Source organism: Pelecanus crispus, chromosome 2 (assembly GCF_030463565.1).
Source record: "Pelecanus crispus isolate bPelCri1 chromosome 2, bPelCri1.pri, whole genome shotgun sequence".
NCBI classification, from domain to species: Eukaryota; Metazoa; Chordata; class Aves; order Pelecaniformes; family Pelecanidae; genus Pelecanus; species Pelecanus crispus.
Genome location: NC_134644.1, coordinates 18,753,350 through 18,776,038, shown reverse-complemented (window position 1 = coordinate 18,776,038; position 22,689 = coordinate 18,753,350). Strand labels below are relative to the sequence as shown.

The window sequence follows — 22,689 nt, the reverse complement described above, 5'->3', positions numbered from 1 at the left end:
AATGTCCCATGTTGGTCAGATCATTTAGATCTAGGACATTTGACTGGTTTCCATCCTCCAGTGATCGGTAGTTTAGTTTAATAACCAGCTCGCATTAGCACTGTTTGTGATACTCCTCTTTCCTACCTTGAGAGCCAAAGCCTATTTCTATCATGCAGCACTTGGATCTGTTTCAGGTTTCATCACCCTCCTGAACATTTCTGACCACTTATGCGAGTCCTTCGCATCAAGCATAGCTCATTCGGCACACACAAACAGTTGGATTGTCAGTCTTTGCAGTGAACACCTTGTGAATCATGTAGCTGGCAAACGAAGGGGATTGAATTTGCTATAGTCACTGGATCTGATACAATGGTAATAAAATTCTTGTCTCTTTTGTATCAAAAGTGATTGTGTATCTCTTTGGCTAATGGAATTGCTGGTGCTTGCAAAAAAAATAATATATCTTATCGTAATGAATATATGCAAGGCTCTTAAATTCTGATTTACTTTCCCCCTTTCTATTTCTGGCTCAGTCTCCATCTTTGCACATAGCTTGACTTCGCTTTGCCTCCTACTCCTGCCTCCCCATTTCCCTATCCACTAGTTTCTTTCTGAAGTGATCTGCTCATAGCTAGAAACATATTCAAAGTGTCCCTTTGAGTCAATATACCAAGTCTTTTCATACCCAGCAGAGCCTTCCTTCTGAATGATCCATCTTGTCACATAAGGAACATTCCTGATGTTTTTTTACACATCCTGCCGGCCTGCACACTCTCGCAGAGCAGCTCTGGGGATTCTCCAGCAGCAATTTCCTTGGCTTTGTGGTGCAGAGTGCAATTCCCCACTCGGACTACAGGCATTTGTTTTCCTGTTAGTTAGCGGCATTGACCGCAAACCAGCCTGTCAAAAAGGGTGTCAGTTAACATGTTCAGCAACCCTTTTTGAAGCTTGAGGCAAACTGTGAAATAATTTCTTCCCCTGTTGGCATCTTTTGTGAAACTAGAATTTCTCAGCAATCACCAGAGGCTCTGGAGCAAGTGTTACTTGAAGCAGCTTATAGGATCTGTTCCTGTGTTTTTCTTTGTGGTCTGTCTGCCTGTGTCAGGCTCCAGAACACAGTGAAAACGTTCAGTCTCCCATGACATTGAGTAGAGGGAATATAGGCTAATCCTGCAACACAGCCTTCAGAAAACTCAGTGCAGGAACTCCAGATTCTGCTCAAAACAAACATACCTTCTAGAGGGTTTCTGCCCAAGTATTTTCTATGGAGGCCAAAAGCACTTACAGAGCACAGAGATCCTTCAGGAGTCGTTCCATTGCACCTAACTGGAAATTTCCTTGCTTTCTTCTTCTGGCAATTTTAACTTTCATGTTAAATGCACATCCCTCTCTGTCAGCTTCCATGTTTTCAAGTGTGTTGTCTTCCATCTGGGAGCCACCTTTGTCCTTTATGTTAGGCTCTGAAAGGCCAGGAAAGTTAAACACCCTCTGATGGATGGCTGCCTGGTCTCCTCTGCTGGCTGGCCGGTGGGATCAGAACTCGCTGTCCTTCCTCTCCACTCTTACACCTGGAATGTAAACACACCTCCCAAAAACAGAGGAATAAACCAGCTGCTATTCACTCTTCTAACCATCTATTGAGCAACAGACCTCCATGCCATGTTTATAAGGCAGACTGCTGAAATGGAAAATAAGGGTGGGGAGGCGACCTCGAGAGGCCATCCTGCCCCAAAGTATGATCAATTACACCTATTTAATTCCTGATTAATATGTCTCTAACTTGTTCTTAAAAAATCTTCAGTGATGGAAAGCCTACCACCCACACAGGCAACGTACTCCAGTGCTTCCCCGCTGATCCCCCTTCTTCTGTTGGCATGTTCTACCCAATAACTCACCATCTCCTTTGTTGCAATTAAAACCCATTATTAGTTAACTGTACTATGGTATTAAGAACAGGTTATTTCCTCCATCTGTCTGCTGGCCACATATACCTGAAGATTGTTAGCTTTGCTACACTTAATAACCCTAGATCAGTCAGTCTTTCCTTCCAGATCACATTTGTCCCTATCTCCTTGTACAGCCTCAACAGAGCTCAGCAGAGCAGAAGACATTCACTGACACGTCATATAGTCCAACAGCTAGATATACAACCCAGTGTGTCATTGCTTTTTTCATAACAGCAGGATGGTTTTGGATCATCTTCACCTTGTGATCAGCTGCCATCTTCTCCTGCAGAACTCCTAGCTACCTCCCCATGCTCTGTGCAGTTCATCACTTTTGTTCACAGGTTGATTAATTGTTATTTTTCAGGCCATTTCTCCAATGTATCAAGGTAATTTTGAATTCTAACCCTGGCCTCTGATGTACTTGCAAGCAGCACCAAGTTGACAACAAAAAATGTAACAAGATTCTGGATTGCAAGAACTCCGGTTTTTCCTGCTCAAGACCACCACAAAGAACAGCAGAGGCAGAGAGAGCACGCCCTGGCAGCAGCAGCCAGAGGCTTTTTCTGGGCTATATGCCCCCAAGGAACTGGTTGTATAAAACTAATAGCACATGTCCCACAGCTGGGGAACCTCTGCTTTATTTCTTTAGACAAGCTATTGATGAAAATACTGAACACAAACAGCCAAGGACAGACCTCTGTGGAAGTCCTTGATGCATACTTTCATTTTGACAATGAGTCAAAATACTTCTCTGAGTATGAGTTTTCAACTTGTTTTATACACTCTTGATTGTAATTTCAGTTCCGTGATATTTCCTCTGCTTATTTATGAGAATGTCATGTAAGACTTTGACAAAAGCCTGACTAGAGTCCCAGTAGCTGTCTGATCTACTGCGAATCTTCCATCCATACAGTTTGCAGTACTGTCACAGGAGGAAATCAAATTGGCTTGATGTGATTTGTTTATGAGAATTCCATGCTGACTGCTACTTCTAGCACCTTGCTGTCCTCTAGGTGCTTACGCACAGCTTGGCTGGCTGTTCCTGCCATTCCCTGATACATGAGCCAACTGGACTTGCCCAGTTTGTCCCTCATACAGATGAGTGGCACATGTTTTGGAGAAGCAGTGGACACCCTTGTACCGTGCAAACAGCTAGGTATGGGGCAACTTATCCTGCCCTACTGGATCAAGAGCAGCTACATCTCTTCCTGCCCCACTACATGCATTGCGAAGAAGGTGGGGGCAGGATCTCGGTGCAGGTGAGCCTCAAGCATTTGTTCTAGTGGTTTCCTGGTTGATTTGCAGGGGCTGGAAAACTAGGCAAAACACAGATGAAGGGGACTTGGCTGCATCTTAGAGAACTTTGCCTGTGATCTGCCGTCCTGTCTGGGTTGGTGCAGCAGTGCCTCAGGCTAGAGCAATGCTGAATCACCAGCACCCGAGGGTTCGCTGCTCAGTGTGTCTCTAAGCTACAGCTTCTCTAAGTGTACTGCCTACCTGAGCAATGGGAGCCACCAAAACAAACTACTGAAAGCAAGATGTCAAAGTATATTACCAGGATTCTCAGTAAGAGGGGAAAAGCTAAGTCTCTGGGATCTTTCATGCTCAAGTGGAAACCAATATCAAAGCTCCATTGGTTTTGATGAAAGGAGAATTCAGCCCAGGGGCTGTGACATTTAAGACTTCACAGATGAAAAAGTAACAAGTCCTCATGGTTCTAAATGGGACTGTTTTTCTTTTCATTCTCATAGAACAGGTTTAAAATATTATACTTGGCATTTGGTTTCCATGCTACCATTTTGTTGCTGTTGAGGGAATGCGGCAAGAAGTAACTAAGTATTAGTTTACATAATAATGTTTCCACATGCCTATATTTAATTTCCAGTTGTAAATCCAGGTTCCACCAAATCCCACTCTCATGCTGGTACATGTCCTTGTGAAACAGATACAGGGAATATTTCATGTTATAAATTGGGTATAGAGTTCCCACCTCAGCTGTCCATTAGGAAATTGGAAAAAAGATTGCAACCTTCTTGTATTTTTGTTCCTGAACGGGAATCTCATTGATGCTTCTTAGAAGATGTTTGATATCGACTGCATTATATATAGATGCATATATAGTTGTTTTCATAGTAAACACTTTTATTGCAAGTAGCCTTGTTTGAGATAGCAGTAACAGAAATGTGGTTTTGTAGGAACTAAGACCATGAAGGAAAGCTTTTATTTAAAATGTGAGAGAGGGTGGGTAAATATAACTTGAAACTGTGTAACACCTTACACACTTCAAAGTGACAAAAGCACCAGACTTTACAGCCAGAGTCCCCTCCACTTTGGCCCTGGGTATGGTTTGCTGGGGTTATGTCAACCTGGGCAGGCTGCTTTCAAGAAGACCTTTCTGCGGCCCACCTACAGACACCCTTCTCAGCAGAAGTGAGCTTCAGGAGTTTAGTCAGGGGTTTAAAGGACTAGAAATGACAGAGAATTTCTTTGCTCTGCATCTTGAAATGTGGAGAGTCACTGCTGGCTGTTTGGTTTTTTTGTCACATTAATTGCATGTGGCTTCACTGCCAGTGAAATGTTGCAGCAAATCTTGGACCACTTTGAGTTTTCTGGTTGACATTACACTGCTCCATGCCATCTGAGAAGTGCATTTATTATTGCTATTGCAGTGTCTTTTTAAGTGTTGGGGATGCCCTCTTCAGTCTGACACCTCTGCTTGCTCTTGCTTTCTCTATTATTCTCCTGCTTGACCAACCTGATCTCCTTTTATGACCTGGTGACCCACCTGGTAGACGATGGAAAGGCTGTGGATGTCATTTACCTGGACTTTAGCAAAGCTTTTGACACCGTCTCCCATAATATTCTCCTTGGGAAGCTGGCAGCTCATGGCTTGGACGGGCGTAGTCTTCGCTGGGTAAAAAACTGGTTGGGTGGCCGAGCCCAGAGAGTAGTGGTGAATGGAGTTAAGTCCAGTTGGCGGCCGGTCACAAGCGGTGTTCCCCAGGGCTCTGTTTTGGGGCCAGCCTTGTTTAATATCTTTATCGATGATCTGGATGAGGGGATTGAGTGCACCCTCAGTAAGTTTGCAGACGACACCAAACTGGGTGGGAGTGTTGATCTGCTGGAGGGTAGGATGGCCCTGCAGAGGGACCTGGACAGGCTGGACCGATGGGCCAAGGCCAACTGGATGAGGTTTAACAAGGCCAAGTGCTGGGTCCTGCACTTCGGGCACAACAACCCCATGCAACGCTACAGGCTTGGGGAAGAGTGGCTGGAAAGCTGCCTGGCCGAAAAGGACCTGGGGGTGTTGGTAGACAGCCGGCTGAACATGAGCCAGCAGTGTGCCCAGGTGGCCAACAGGGCCAACAGCATCCTGGCTTGTGTCAGGAATAGTGTGGCCAGCAGGAGCAGGGAGGTGATTGTTCCCCTGTACCTGGCGCTGGTGAGGCCACACCTGGAATAGTGTGTCCAGTTTTGGGCCCCTCACTACAAGAAAGACATTGAGGTGCTGGAGCGTGTTCAGAGAAGGGCAACAAGGCTGGTGAAGGGTCTGGAGCACAGGCCTTATGAGGAGCGGCTGAGGGAACTGGGGTTGTTTAGCCTGGAGAAGAGGAGGCTGAGGGGAGACCTTATCGCTCTCTACAACTACCTGAATGGAGGTTGTAGTGAGGTGGGTGTTGGTCTCTTCTCCCATGTAGTTAGCGATAGGACGAGAGGAAATGGGCTTAAGCTGCGCCAGGGGAGGTTTAGGTTGGAAATTAGGAAAAATTTCTTTATGGAAAGGGTGGTCAAGAATTGGAACAGGCTGCCCAGAGAGGTGGTGGAGTCACCATCCCTGGAGGTGTTCAAAAAACGGGTAGATGTGGCACTTGGGGACATGGTTTAGTCTAGTCTACCCTTGATTGGTTTAGTGTGGACTTGGTAGTGTAGGTTAATGGTTGGACTGGATGATCTTAAAGGTCTTTTCCAACCTAAACAATTCTATGATTCTATGATTCTATGATTTGTAATCAACAGGTATGAACTAGTATCACATAGGTTCTTCCATTACCACACTGGGTGTCTGCTCTCCAAGGATGAGGAATACTAGCAAATGCTATGCCCACTGTCTTCATTTTCTGGCCAAATAAAAATTATTTTCATCATCCCAGAGAGCAGCAAAAGTCTCACAGTTTCCCTTAAACTTTATTTTTTTAAGGTACTGATACAAAGGTGACCTACAGCAAAAGCAGCATTGTGTTTGCTGAAACAATTCAGCATAGAAACTAGTACTCCCAAAATGAAGTACTGAGATACAGACTTTTATATCTACAGATCACCATGCAAAACTGCTCTGATTTTCAAAACACTGGGACTTAAAAATTCTTCCAAGTCGGCAGGGGGTGGTGGGGTGGTGTATTTTTCCATCCTGTGGAAATTTTTGAGATGGTAAAACTTTCTTGTTTTAAACTGGATTGGAAAGTGTAAATATATAAACAAATGAATATGAATAGCCAAAAGAACATTTTTTAAAAGTCAGTAAACATAATTTGGTAACTTCAATATTTTGGTAAGTTTCAATGATTTCTGTTTTGGCTTTGATGTCAACCTTTTTTGCTATAATTGTCTTACATTTCAAGACAAAAAAAAAATTAATCTGGAAAACTAGACTTTTTCGTCATCTCTAACCTTTCTTAAAAGAAATCCAAAGAAATTAAATGCAGTTGTCCTATTCCACAAAATGTTTAAATTTTGCTGACCTGGCATTTAATTTGCAAAGATCTAACTGAAATGCTGCTGACCACTTTTCACGACTACACTGGCTGCTGTTGAGTACTTGGAACATTTTAAAATCTGGCCACATATTTTGTGGCCATTTCACAAGATCCCCAAAGTTAGATTCACATTTTAACTGCTGCCCAAAGAGTTTAGCCATGGATTTCAGTTATACACCCTCACTCCTCCCTGTGAATAGAAGGCTGGCTTCTTTTTTCTCTGGATGTGAATGGGAAAGGTACTGTTGAAGAGGAACCCATCTGTGCAGTGCAGTGAAGGCACTGAACCCCCAGCATGATGTCTATGGATCCACTGTCCTTTTCCATCACACCATCACACAGATGCTGCAGAACTTCTGGCTTTCTTTTGAATGTGATGAACACAGGTTTCAGGTCTGGTTGAAAATTTCTTAAAAGGGTGTGGAAAAGGAGCATAAAACCCCTTAGAGTGAAGATTTTGATCCTCACACCTAGTTAATATGAGGAAGATTGGACAGCTTTGCTGAACATCCTGAAGTCACAGGGATGGTCCTGAGTGAAACATTTTATCTTACACTTAAGCTTCTACCCACAAATTCCTGGACTGCAAGAGGTCTTTTTTTAAGCTGGAAAGAGACATTTCCCCCTTCATAGGATGAGGTTTTTCAGGTTATTCAGTGTGCTCTTCAGTTGATGTTGCAGAGGAAGGTAGGTAGTGGTAGCCTGAGCCCACCAGGTCTCTTCATGGTGTGGGACCCAATGGTTTGTTTCCTGAGAGTGTGGTTTGTCTTCCCTGTGTCAGGTTTGGGCATCTGGTCTCAGTTAGTAGCTTATTCTCCTGCTGCAGTCAATGAAGAGATGGAAGTGCTGCAGAAGGTGATGGGACATGTGCCTGAGATGCAATTTTCAATTATGGTTAACATAATGGTTAATGGTTAATTAACATATGGTTAATGCCTACGGTTCCTGAAGTGCATCAAACTTAGTGTGCCACTTAGAAAACAGCATTGCTCTCTCCTACCTTCAGAGCCTCATAGCAGCAGGGTGAGCAGTGAGGGACATCTCTTAGACATGATCCTCATCCCACATTCCCTGGTTCTTAGAGTATTCCCCAGGGTGGAGAGCCAGCCCCTCTGCATTGACCAAACCCTGGATCAGGCTTGCTTGGGCTCACACAGGAAGCCTGTTGCAGAAAAGATCCTGCACTCCAGTTCTTCACCAATAAACTATCTTTCTTATGCTCAAGATAATGTGCCTTTACCGTAAAGAAAGAAATGTCCCTAATTTGTGGTTATTTACAGCACTGTAAATCAGGCACATGCCACGAAGTACCAATAAAAATTGTTTAAAATCAGCCTTAAATAGCTAAACTCTCAACGGCAGCTCATAAAATGAGACTTGGCAGTTCTTAGGTAGTTATGGTTAAATTGACAGTCCTTTTGGGACTTAAGATAGCCAAAAGCAGTAGTAGTTAGGAGTGAAGTGATAGATGGTGGAGCTTGGTGGTTGAAGAGCCTCTATTGCACACTCCTGAGACTGCATATGTTCACTGGCCCTGGGCTGGGAGAAGGGAGATACTAGACTTTGTCAGTGAACACCAGCTTGTTGAATCATACATCCTTCACCCATATGGCCCTAGAAACTGCAAAGCAAGAAGAATGAGCTTTGGCATGAAGGATCCCATTGCTGTCTGCATGTAACAGGAGACTTTTCAGGCAGGAAGAAAGATAGAAGGAGAATCAAGTCCAAAACTAGCTGAAAGGAAAACTAAGGAAATCTGAAGAAGGGACCAACACCACGAATGAAAAAAAGCCCATCCATAAAGAAACCAGATCTCAACTCCTTTTAAAAAGTCAGGTGCGCGAGTTATATTAGCTCCGAGCCAGGTCTAACTTCCGCTGCCAATAACCACTTCCACTGCCAATAACCCAAGCTGACATAACAGCAACATTAAGGAGGTTTGAGATTTTTTTTCTGTTGCATTAGGCATTCATGTCTCTTTTCCACTTCTTTTTTTTTTTTCTTCTTTTTTTCACAAGGTACTTGTATTTTAGCCAACTTCCTCCCTTCTTGTTAAACAAGCGGAGTTTCAAGATGGGGCCCAAACCTAAACACTGGCTCAGCAACCCAGCACTGTGAAAGCCATGGGTCTGGGTCTCAATTCTGCTGCTAATGGGGGCTGAGCACACCCAGATGCTGGCAAACTGGCTCGTACAACATGAACTCACATCCAGGCTGGATTCCTGTTGCCTCCCTTGCAGTGTGTTGAAACAGTGGTCTCAGGCAATTCAGCCCTTTGCGTCATGCTTCATCTCACTTTCCTGCCCTGGCTAACTAGGCTAGGTAGGTATTGCACCAGAGCATCTCCCAGCTGTCAGTGTCCTTCTACACACAACAGCTCAGCCATGTAGAGCAGTATTATTGTCCTCTTTGAAATGCCACCCCAAAGCACAGAGAAATTTGAGGACATTGCTGTGGACAAGTGAAGGCATAGAGCAAGCAACGGTCCAAAAGCTGCAGAGACATATTCACACTGTGCTGAGTCCAGTCCATGCTCTGCTGGGGACCTTGATGTAGCAGGTCAGGCTTGATGCCAAACTTCGTTACCCAGTTTCTGAACTAGACAATGTTTCTGTCCAGCTGGCTCATAGCAGGCATGCAACTGTCTGCGCTTGGCCATGGAAACACATCTTGGCCCTCGGACCTTCAGAAATGCTTGGATTTGTTAGGTTAGGAGCCTGGATCCCTTTGAGGTTCTTTCTCATTCTCCAAGAGTCTCACAGATTGTTCATAGTAACACAGGAATAAAACAAGGGTATGTCATGCTTGAAGCTGTCACTGTGACCACTGAATTGGTGCCCACTGGACTTTAGAGCTGCTTGTGGAGTACTGGAGGTTCTGGTGTCCTCAGTCTGTGCCGAGTCCGGGCTCCATTTTCCTGCAAGTAACAGGCCAGGGTTTAGGAAAGTATAGTCACACTAAGGGCTGAGTGGAAGCACAACTTGAGTTGAAGGCTTCATAGCAGAACATGGGATTTCACAACAAAAACCATTGGTATGTGTGAGAAAGTCAACCATGATAGAAGACAGCTGCACCCTTCCCTTTGCCACAGAGCAAATGGGAATCTGAGGCAGTACTCAGCCCAAGGAGCAGTGACAAGCTTTGTTGTCGTAACTGCTTTTGTCTCCTGGCAGTACTGGGATCCCAGCTCTGCCAGGGCTGCTCTGAGGTCCTCAGTGCTCTTTTGAATGCAAAAATTAGGAATAAGACTTGTATAGCCCTGGTGGAGCTCAACTTATAGGAGCTTTGTTGCAGCTTTGGGAGTTGGATGACTAGCCACGCTTACGCTCATCTTCCACCCCACACAGGGGACTTACCAGCAGATACACCTGTCTCCACCAGCCCTTGGAAGCCAAGCAGGGGAATATGGCCCAATGCTTCCTCAAGACCAAAAGAAACAGAAGCATCACTGAGCCTGAAAACCTCTGGAAGGATTCCTGAAGGATGGTCTCAGCTTGGTGGCTGCAGGCCTGTTGCTTGGCAGTGTCTTGGTAGGCAGGGCGTGGTGTGCCCCACTGCCACACTACCCGACAGCCCCAACTGGCCCTGAGTTATTCTTCACGCCAGTATTCACTCACTATGGCAAAGCAGGGAGAGAAGGCGGTTCCCCAGTACTCCAGAGCATACCCACGGCAGCCACAAATTCCTTTCCCTGGTGCAGGTCCCCTTTTGACTGATGCAGAACGATTTCCACATTCTCTCCCACTGCTGGGGGATGTCACAGGGGCTACAAAGGAGGACTTCCCCTTTGGAAGTATGGTGAGTTCCAGAAGCTCATGATTATCAGAGATCCCACTCATTTTTATAGTCAAGGCTGCTTCCTGTAATAGCATCTCATATTTGGTGTTGTGGATCTCCACTGATGGATAGTTTAGGTGGCTAAAAACATCATTCATCAAAGCCAGGGCACATAATGAAAAACTAGTTAAGTGATAATGAAGAAACAGGTTTAAGCCCACATAGCCTTTCCCCTAGCCTAAGCTAAATCCATTCTTCCTTGCACAGTACAGAGGTGCTATCAACCTCCCTTCCCCATCTTCTGCTTCTAACCCACAGTGCAGTAGTTACTTCATGCACTTGCATGTGGGCATCCAAGTCTAGCTGCCATCCTTTGCCAAACTCCAAGTTAAAACTTGAGCCACCAAGTTATCAAATGTCCTCAAAATGGCCTATGTGTTGCCCTGGGACTTGCTCTCAGTCTCCCCAGGGGAACTGCTTCACCTGGTGTACATTAGAATCATAGAATCATAGATTCATTTAGGTTGGAAAAGACCTTTAAGGTCATCAAGTCCAACCATTAGTCTAACACTACCAAGTCCAACACTAAACCAATTAAGGGTAAAGTAATAATTAATTTCATGTCTCCTGGCTTGGTGGCTGGATTATTTTTAATGAAAGTAAAACTAGAATAAGTCATTAAGGTTGGAAAGGACCTCTAAGATCATTAGTCCAACCGTCAACCCAACACCACCATGCCTACTAAACCATGCCCCAAAGTGCCACATCTACACATTTTTTGAACACCTCCAGGGATGGGGACTCCACCACCTCTCTGGGCAGCCTGTTCCAATGCTTGACCACCCTTTCCGTAAAGAAATTTTTCCTAATTTCCAACCTAAACCTCCCCTGGCGCAGCTTGAGCCCATTTCCTCTCGTCCTATCGCTAACTACTTGGGAGAAGAGACCAACACCCACCTCACTACAACCTCCTTTCAGGCAGTTGTAGAGAGCGATAAGGTCTCCCCTCAGCCTCCTCTTCTCCAGGCTAAACAACCCCAGTTCCCTCAGCCGCTCCTCATAAGACTTGTTCTTCAGACCTTTCACCAGCTTTGTTGCCCTTCTCTGGACATGCTGTAGCAACTCAATGTCTGTCTTGTACTGAGGGGCCCAAAACTGAACAATTCAGCCACCAGCTGAGAACATGAGGCCACAAGTGAGAACTATAGCTCAGTGGTTGCAGCTGTTGCATGATGCTGGAAGAGGAGACGGTAGTCCCGATCCCAACGTATATTCTAACTACAGAGCAACCTGGCAAAATTGGAGCGCCCCTTACTCTCAATGCTTTGTAAGAGGTTGGGAGTGCTCAGCTCTTGCAAATGATGTGACAGAGTAGGTGGGAGCAGAATGAGTTGGTTTCTTCATGTCAGACTGGGGTACAAAGTAGAGGCCAAGAAGCTCAGCATCATTAGGATGTGTTTCTACACACTCCCAACAGCAAAAGTCAGGCTGTACATACTCCCCCAGGAACTCATGTATCAACAGAATATCCAAATCTCCACTGACATGTTGGATGGCCACAGATATTACAGTGGTATACATATATCACAGATAAGCAGGATGTAAAACCTGAAGTGCCAAGTGCCCACCAAAAACCTTAGTTATGACCCCTCCCATGCAACTGGAGGAACTTTGCTGAGACACAAAAGTCAGGAGATCAGTTGCACTGGGCTCCCATTACTATAAGCACTGAACTTCTAGATGGGTTGATTGCATCTCCTTCTCCACCAAGGCTGCACAGCCAGAGTGTATCCATACGTGGTACTGTAGACAAACGTAGCCTATACTTATAAAAAAACCCTAAACAACCAAAGTCTGTCCCAGCTCATGGACCTTCTCCAGTGATTAGCTATGGCTTCCCTCTGCACTCTTCCAATGTGGACGATTTATATGCATCATGACATGTTGTCATTAGCAATCATTAGCCTAAACTTGAACAGTCACTTCCATCAGGGATGTGCTAAACTACTTTACATAACTGTGCACCATAAGGTGTATTAATCAAAAGACCAGCATTCCTGTTTTGTCTTTGCCTATCACATGCTTGTATCCCAGTATACAGAAACCCTGACTATAACAGGAAACCAGAAATGCAAATGACTAAGGACAGATAAATGAATATTTAATTCAAACCAGCAAGATGTTGTTTGCAGTTATTTATTTTACTAAAACGGTTACATATGTTGAAACAAAGAAGAGCAATAGTAATAATGTTTGTTTTTCCAATATCATAAATAATTATTGAGTCTTCATTAGCTGTTGGCTCAGCACTGATCATGATTTTTGTTATTTAAAAAAAGACACACACATAATTCATTAGAATTTGTGTTTTCAGAAAACTCTAAAGCAGCAGTAGAAAAAAAATAAATTAAAGGAAATGGTAACAAGAAATTATGCCAAGTATTTCTTAAATCTAAAACCCACTTGATGTGTTTTACAGATTATTCTTTGTGCTTTGATCATTTAAAAAAAGAACGATGAACAAGTTGTTTATACAATGGCTTGTCTTCTCCAGTTTTACTCCAGAGAAGTCCCCAAAAGTACCTTTTTTACATGACAAATTTTGTTGGTTTGTTGATACAGACAAAAACACTATGAGTATTTCTAACAGAAAATTTTGTCAAAACCATCAATTTATTGTCACAAAATATTTAATACCAGAATAACTTATAATAGTATGAACAAAAGTGAAGTATTAACTCTGCTATTAGTTATAAACTCACATTATTATGTCAAAATCCAGTAAAGTATCAAAAATTAATGTCATGGAATCTTAGACACATAATGATGCAAGTCAGTAAAACATATACTTCAACTGTTCATACAGTCATGACATACATTTCTTGCTTGGCACTTTAAGTCAATGCAAATCAGCAATTTAGAAAACAAAGTAAAAATATATATGTACAAAATATTTTCATATCAAATCATTTTCATTGTACACTAAATAAACCCAACAACATGTTATGTTACATCAAGAAGTTTCCTAAGAAGTCACACCAAGGCTGATATTTGCAATGTATCTTGACTATTTTAGTGCAACTGGAACAGCGTCTACTTGCAAGTTAGTTTCAACATTAGCACAGTCCTGCTTCCATTGAAGTGGGAGTTCTGCCATTAAACTCAGTGGGAGCAGGACTAAAGTCTTGTCTTGTTCATTGATGGCTCACCAAAAAGAGAAACGAGGAAAAGGATAAGTAGGAAAAAACCTGACAGGATACCCACAGGAAAAAAATCCAAATCCTAGCAACAATCAGCTCTTTTCCAGTTTTCTGTAACTGATTCAGTATAAATCATTTTTGGCTTTGCCACTGTTTATTCAAGCACTGTAAACCTCATTAGACTATTGTTATATGACTTAGAATAACTTGTACACATCCCAATAAAACTTAAAAATAAACCCGGTTTTATGCTAGTTATTACACTCAATAGCAGTCAAGTTCAGAGACATGACATTTAATACATGGTTTAGTATCTACTTAAAATGCTCCCACCTTAAATGCTAAGATTTTTCAATGTTTCATTTCCCATTTGTGTTTCTAGTTTGGCCTTGATAGTTTATATTACAGCTTTTTCTCACTGAAATGTGAACTGTCAATCAACTGTCCTCATTTATGCAGTACATATAAAATTAAAATGTTTAAACCACATTAAAGTAATAATTTCCACCATGGAAGCTTTTTTGAGCTCCACTGCAAATAATAAATGGCACTACAGATTTAGTTTTGTACAAGAAGAAATCAATTTTACTTCTATCAGAACTTCAGTAAGTCACTAGCAAAGCTTTAAAATTACAGAAATTCAACTTGAATTTACAGCTAGTCTGGCTAGAACCTTCTCAGCTAGAAATCTTTAATGAGCAACACAGCTGGGAGCATAAGTTCAAAACAATCTGAACAATTAACTTATTTCCTAAATTTTTGTGTTATAGAGTATTGCACTTTTCAAAGGAATGATTTTGGTATTTTAATATACTGCATATACAGGTAAGAAACATGCATAACAACCTCATTGTCACTTTGACAAAACATACTGTACAATTTTTATAACACTGTTGATTAAAAAAAGAAAGAGAAAATGATGTAACAATTTCATTAAGACTCGTCAATTTGTACAAGTCAAATAAGCACAATTCTCCAGGGCCTCCAGCAGTAATGTGTTTAGCCCTAGGCTGCTTAAGCCCACTTGGAATAATATACAAAGTTTAAGCATTATGGCATTGTCATTTTGAGGCATAATACTGTTGTACTATGCCCACGTTATAGCTTATTTTTTGAAAGCAAGGCACTTACTGTAATAGCAATGCAAACATCTTATGCGCACTTTGATTAACATAAAATAAGTTAATGTTTCGATAAAAACAGGGTTTTTTTATAATTTACATGCCTTTTGTAGAAGCAATTGAACATTTCATTTAATACAATGAAAACGTCTTAGTTCAGAAGGAACACTATTTCTTTAAACTGACCATACTGTAAAAGGGGGCCTATTTTCCACATTTGCCTCATATCTGCCAATCTGATTTTGCTGAAAACCAATCCTGTGAGGAAAATGTCCGTTTGACAGGAAAAAGAACAAGGACCCATCTCTTAAAACTGCTGAACTAATGGCACTTTAACAGTCTTTACTTCTGATATATGTGATGATTTCTGAATGATGCAGCTGGTAGTTCCCTGCAGTTTATCCTTCCCCTGGGCAAGGTTCGTTAGGGCCATAGCTGCGTTGATCTCCTTCCAGTATGTTTCATCTTTGCTGGTTCCTTTTCTGTTAGCTGCGCTAGATTCAAGCAATAGCAAATATTTACACGTACAGCTTACATAGCTACATGATGTCAGGAAAGCCATAATAATAATAATTTTGGAAAACTGTGAAGTCCCTTACTCACCTTTCACACTTATTTGGTCCATTCTCCAGAGTTTCTGAAAACAGAAAAAAAAGATGTCTATTTTCTTTTAATAGATTTTAAAACAAGCAAGTTCATGCAATAGGCATATGGAAAAATAACCCAAGATTAATTCCAAAATCGATACCAGATTTCCAAATAAAATCTTTGTTTTGACACATATAAAGGGACAGCTTCATGCAAGCATCTGCCTGGAGAAATCTACACTGAGCTTGGAGCATATCACATGTCAAAAAAAATGCTGTGGGGAGGTTCTTGAGCCATGACCTTACAGAAATAGGCTTTGGTGAGGCAGACCCTCACTGAGCCTCACCAGAACCTCACTGGCAGAACTGGTGCTGAACCCTGCCCAGCACATCCCACACCAGCCTATGTCTGGGAAAAAGTTATCTTGGCAATAGTGAGAATAAAGCTGGTCTTGGAGGTTCACCTACATTTTGCAGGGCGATAGAGCTAGTCTTTCAAATCATAAATCCCAAGGACATAAGGAATTGCAAAGCCTAAAAATAAAAATCAGCTTCATTGCCCTTCAGTGAATGCCTTCTTGTATGCACTAAAAATAGGACTTTCACCCACGCGCACTGATGTGTGTGGTTTTTAATGCGCCCCTTGCCCACGCTGCGACTCAGTCACAGAGGCAGGCTGAGAAGGGTACAAGTAACAAGCACACCTGGTTAACAGCCTTCAAAGATGAAATTGCATCACAGGCATAAGCTACACTTCTCCCATCAAGAGTCACGCTTGTTCATTCATTAAGTCCTCACGTTGCAGAGAAGCCAGAAATATTTACCAGGCAGAAATGTATAAGCTTTATTCAGTGGGCTCGCTATCCTGACACAGAAACACATTATAGAGGAGCGAGAAGCCGATGCCTAACTGCAATACCTGTGGAGAACCAGTCAAACAAAAGAAACAGCAACAGCATGAGCACTAATGGCTACAAGACCCAAAAAGCCCCTAAACACAGCATAAATCTCATAAAGTAACGCACTTCTTTATGAAGCTGGATTCCCAACTTAAAATCAACCTTATTGCTAGATCTCCATCAGATTATTAATTAAAAGTTGATCTTTTCTTTAAACTGAGCTTCCAGTGGAATAGGTCCCAAAGCACGCTGCAACCCTTGGTAGCTCTCCATTGACCAGCAACTTTGCCCACCACCGAGCAGCAGCCCGTTTTCTCACACAGCCAACCTGCGCTGGAACAACTCGGCCCAGCCGCACTCCCCAACACTTGGAGGTGACCACCGAAGACCACAGTCTCACCAGAAGAAATGCAGGAGACCAGCTGTAATTTCAGAGGTCAGATGTTTGCCAAGCTGTTTGATTTAACAGGCTTCCATCCTTTTGCAAAACAGCTTTATAAATAAATGACCACAAGTGACCAAGGTTTACATTTTGTTCCAAAAGAGCACATCTTAAATCAGTATCTCTTAAGCTCTCCTAGATCAATGCTTGAATGGGATTCAAGAGGGGGAAGTTCAACCTACGCAGAGGAGAGGGAACCAGGGAAAAAAGAAACATTTGGTCCAGACAGAGGTACTGAATGACACCAAACATCTCCTTCTTCATGCTGTACTTGGCTACAAATAATTTTCAGTCCTGCTTTTTTTTTTTTTTTTTTAATAGACACAGTTTTAAAGAGGAGGTTTAGGACTGAATAGGTCAGTAGGTATAGAAATGGAAATGGCAAGTAATAGAGAATGTCGTTGCCAGAGCAAACCTGGATATAAATACACCTCTCTCAAGCATCTGTCAGTTTCTTTTGCTGTTGGAAAATATTTCCTATGAACAAAAAAATTGCTTGTACAAACTTCTGAGGAAAGTAGGTGTGAATGGTGACACACATTCCAATTCCAGCGTTTATTTGAAGGAGTATTTGCAAATATTTTTTACTGGTGTTTAGCCAGCTCTAAAAGAAAGCAGCTTGCCCATGGTATATAAAAGCAGTAGCAAAGCTAAAAAATAAAATCCAGGAGCAAGAGCTACCCATTCTTTAACTTTGCTGAAGATTCTTCCTGCATTACAAGTCTTTTTTTTATTCCATTCAGATTTTATGTTTTTTCAAACAAATAATTTATGTCAAAGAAACTCGAAACTGGGTTACAATAAAACCATCATTGATAATTTGCAAAGCTCTTGCTAATAACCGCTGTAAAAGCATGTTACTACAATGAAGCCTGAAAATGAATCATTTCAAAGCACAGGCCCCCTTCTTCTTGCCAAAAATCCTTTTCTGCTATACCAAACCTCTGACAACATATCCTAATTTGCACTACCATAGAATCCAAGCAGCTCACATCTGTCTGAACAGCTCTTAGTGAAGGAAATAAGTATTACCACCACTTTTTGGATGGGGATAACCACACTGAGAGAGACAAAGATCATTCCCCATGCTCTCCTTGACATCCTGCCAGTCAAACCAACTTGATCCAACTCAAAAGGAAGAGTAGGGTTCACCTCACTTGCCATGAACCTGCCATCTAAGCCATGTATCTTTATCCAGGCTAGTTGTCCAGACTCCATTCACAAACAACAAGAGATGTCCTCCAAGAAGTGGTTTCAGCCCACCTATCTAACACCACAGTCCAACATCCCTGAGTGCTGCTGCAAAAACAGACCATGAAGCCCTCTTCTGTGGCCACCTCTTCCCGCTGTTTCCCTTTGGGCAGCATTGTCATCCATATGGATATGCTGTGAGCTGGATGAGGGTAGGACCATATCTCTTCTTTGGAGATTAAACTGGTGGTGTAAATACAGCCTTAACTGCTTAGCTCAGCCTGGGAGAACTGCAGTCTGGTCATGTCTGGCTCTTCACTGACAAGAGAGGGAACACAGATGACAAAATTTTATCAAATTTAGAAAAAAAAAAAGGTGAATCTTGCATGACATTTTGCTTTTTCTTCATCTTTTGCAATCTACTTGCTCTATCTCTGACTACTAATTAAAGCTTTTGCTAATTAAAGCTTTTGATACTTGACATCTGCACAGTATATTTCAACTGCAAAAGCAATGATTTGGTGAGACTGTTTCATGAATATAATTGAAGAACAGCATTCTGAATATGGAAGGTATTCAGTTTCTTGACCATCGCACAACACGCTCCTAGATTTCTTTCTGAGGCAGTGAGGAAATGGCAGTGGGACTGGGTAACATCTCTGGAAATGTGACGGAAGGAATGGAAAAATGATGCAGCATACTGAATCTCACCGAGTAGCCTCAGCTAAGGACTCACCCCAGAACAAGTGCTGATGGGCAGATCTTGCGCTTCACTCATGAGCCCTCCTTCACTACATGAGAGGCAGAACATTATACAAAGTACCAAGGATGCACCATAGCTGCCCTCTCCAAGCGCTGTGGTTAACTTTAATCTAACATGCCTTAGGTGGCAGCCACCTCCGGTCTCTCGTGAAAAAATGTGGTCCTCTCACTAGTTGGATCAAGGCAGGCTGTCACACAAATTTCAGCCCCTACATACTTGACAAGCTTAGATCAATGTGTCAAGTGACTCCAGAGAAAGCCAATGCTGATGCATTATTATATTCCACACTGTTCCCAAGATCTATTTGATAGGCTGTACACTGAAGTTTATCAACAGCATACCACTGGCCAGCACAAATAACTTTCCTAAACAAACTACAGTTGTGCTCAATAGCATATTTATTAATTGAAACCCAAAAAGAAGCTGCTGCTGATGGTGGTTTGTTCTGTCTCAGAAAGCAGTGTACTTCTTGTGAAAGGATGCTGGTAGGCTTTCAGCATATGCTGAGATCCTATAGTAAGTCTATTTAATCTTAAACATCAGAAACATCTTTTTGTTACAAGTTTGGAAATCACTTAAAACAGTGATCGCTTGTTGTACACCTGGAAAGTTTTAATGGAAACTCAAATCATTTCTAATTAGGGATTGTCATTTACACCTCACTTTCTGGTGCTTCATTCTGCTCACAGTTGCAAATATGCAGAGAATCAGCTTTTGCCTGGCCAGGAATGTCTCATTCTGCTCTCACCATCCACCCAAAGAAACCAACAAGGCGGAATATTTGTTCCTTCTTGTTTATAATAGGAAGTCACTATAAATCACTTACCAATGGAATCCTGTATACCTTTCCATTAGTATGAGTTTTCAGTATACAGTTTACTGTAGCACCCAGTGCCAAGAGTGTAGTCACTGGACAATGCCAGCTTTGTGATAGAGTATGGTATTTTTCAGGACTCACATAATTATTAATAATATATGTAACATATATTATTTTTTTTTCACCATGAAATTTCTTCATAAATATTCACTGGCTGATCCTGACAGCTCTCTTGCAAGGTAGCCTGCAGTCCCATTTTAGCAGAGATGGAAATGAGTCCCAGAAGTCCAAAGACAACATGCCTAGGTAATACTTTGACCATTTCAAAAGCATTTAAGAGCAGAATTTTCCAGGATTTCTCCCATATTTAAAATGTTTTCTTTTGTTCTTCTGCTATCAGAAAGGGCCACTCAAAGAAAATAAACCCCCGGGTTCTTGCAGGCAAACCATCCTTAAACTGGACAATAGCATCACTTACGTCCAGTACATTGCCATTACACCTGACTGTTGTCAAAATAATATACAAATAATTCACAAGAAGATATACACCTAAGTACATACACTGTGCCCTTTTACATACTGCATCCACTATTAGAGAAGAAAGCCAGAGCATAAATGCCAACTCCAATTTACAACATACAACGGCTCTCTGGCTACGTGGTGCTTGCGGCACATTCAAATATTTCAGAACAATTCAGACCCTTACCGTTTGCTGAGTCCAGACTAATAACTTTTATATACTTGGATGACTTCAGGAGTGTGCTAAATAATGTTAATTACAGTTACATTTTATTCTTTGGAGCTAAGAATTCTGACCTAAGAATATCGCATGTGTGTGGTGATGAACTGACTTCACGTAAAGGCCCTGCCAGGAACAGCAAAGGAAAGACCGACCACTTACGTAGGACGAAGAAGCATCCATGTTGCTCCCCTGCTTTGTGTTACTGCAACAACTGGCTTAAAACCCTGCTTCGTGTTATCAGGTAACACTGACAAAGCAAAGATGGCTTGAAACCAGCAGGGGAAAGAACGTGTGAATGAGGGGACGAGATAGAGAGGAGAGGGTACAGAACATTATGTAGTGGGGAAAAAATGGGCATGAAAGTCAAGACACAGTTGGTCATTCCCACATGACCGTCGTATTTCTTGAAACTACTTAAACAGGTACAGATTCCTGACGAATGACACACCTTCTATTCTAGCTCAAAACAGAGGGGAAAAAAGAACTGCTGGCCCCAAATGGTGAACACTGTAAAATATTTGTTGGTTCAGTAAAAGGTCCCATATAACTTATCTTAATTTTAAAATTGGCAATGTTATTCGGCTGTTTCTCTCTCTGCCTCTCCTGAACTTTCTTTTGTTGGTTTTGGAGACTCTGGCTTAACATGTGTTGACCAGCATTTTCAAAACAAGCAGGAGGAGGAAAAAGAGGGAGGAACAGGAAATAAATTGGGGCAGCTGAATGAAAAATGGAGTTTACATGTGTGAGTAAATTAGTGGTGAGATGAGGTATTTCTGTAGGTCACACACACACACACACACACACACACACACACCCCTTGACTCTAGTATTTTCCAAACCGCAATTTCAGGGCACATATGACTTTCAGATCTCTGGTTCTCGAAGAACAAAATTGGGTTAACTGGAGTTAATATTCCTGTACTCTTCTGCATTGACACAGCTCCTTTCCTCCCGAAGGATCCCACACTAAACCATGAATCACACAACATCACTAACATTTACCCACATCTGAGGAGGGAAGGTGGCTTAGCACAGGCTGCTCAGCAGTGCAAGGGAGGGGAAATTGTAGCCCAGAGCACCAGGCCAGGCCCCTTCCCCTTACAAGAAATGTCATTTAATCTCAGTGCAAAGACTGTAGCACCTTTTGAAAAACCCAAGCACAGCAAACGTCAGCTCCTCTAGCTTGAATTGGAGGAAGCAGGAGTTGGCCTTCCCATGCTTACGCTTGCAGTGCTCCCATTTTGAGCCTGATGTGAACAGACAAATGAGTTTCTGAACATGGATACCACTCAGCCAGAGACCCACACTACCAAAGGCTTTCTAGACATAGACAGGACTCATCCGATCCAGCACAGCAACTCTCAACACCCTTTTCCTTTTGTACCATCCTCCCAGGTTTCCTCGGGGACATCAGAGCTATTAAGGAGGAATTATGGAGAAGCACACACAGGAAAGCTCATGCTGGAAGAGACTCCAAACCACAGAGTCTCCTACAGAAGCATTCCCCAAACTCACCCGGTAGCTGACCTCCTGCAGACCCCGGGCCACCTCCACATGGGATCCGCTCAGCATTGTCCCTCGTGAAGCCACTCCTGCCCAGAGCAAGCCCTGGGCTGGGCAGGTCCACATGAAACGGCCCGGTCAGGGCTGGCAGTGCTCATGCAGCAGAGCCTTTCGGTGGAGGGATGAAAGTCCCCGTTTGAGTTTCAGACGACCTGCGGCCGCAGGCACAGCGAGGCACTGCGACCTGGGAGAGCGTGTGATACCAATCAGAGCTGGTCCGATCTCAGGGGGGTACTGGATGTCTACTGACAAAGACTGATTACCATGTCCTTTTGTTGGGTGCGGGGAGGAGAGCTGTCAGAAACGAGGTCTGGGCCCAGGCTCTAGAGAAAACTCCTTTTCAGCAAAGCTTTCATTTACCGCTGCTCTCTCTTTCTTCCAGGAGGAGGTCATGGGCAAGCTTGTAATGAAGTCACCCCCACAACCCCGTTACCTGACTCCTTTGGCTTCACAGGGACACCAAGTATAACAACTGACCTGTCATCAGCTGTTATGTCCTTTCAGATGAACAAACTGCATAATGATAATTTATGTTCACGGTGACAGCTACAGTGAATATTTTCCCCTGTTCTCCCAGTGTTTTCTTTCCAGGAACTGCTTTAGCCCTGGTCTGACCTCTTCTATTAAGACCTATAGGTTGGGTCTTGCCAGTGTTGGAAATATCCCTTTGCCATCACGCCTCAGACCAAGCCTTTTCAGGGAAATCTTTCTTTGAAATTTGCTTCTTGCACCAAAATATCAGATATAAGCTTTAACTGTGAGAGACTGGTACCACTCAAGTTGTTTCCTGAATACCTGGGAACTTGAAGACTTTTTTTCCCTGTGCAGCCTGGAGCCTGCTGAAGTGGGAGTAGGCTTCTAGTTACCTTTTAATACATGTGATTTTTATAAAATGAGAGTACATG

The 22,689-nt window shown here is 42.7% G+C and overlaps 1 protein-coding gene across 1 annotated transcript in view; it reads right to left on the bottom strand.

Moving 5' to 3' along the window:
* Nucleotides 1-15,087: 15,087 nt before the first annotated feature.
* The window catches only part of MKX (mohawk homeobox), a 44,438-nt gene continuing 36,836 nt past the window's right edge, over nucleotides 15,088-22,689 (bottom strand). Inside the window, exons 5-6 of the mRNA XM_075706064.1 lie at nucleotides 15,384-15,417; nucleotides 15,088-15,274 (exon numbers count right to left, since the gene is read on the bottom strand). Coding sequence (XP_075562179.1) covers nucleotides 15,088-15,274; nucleotides 15,384-15,417 — 221 coding nt within the window. The remainder of the gene's footprint in view (nucleotides 15,275-15,383; nucleotides 15,418-22,689) is intronic.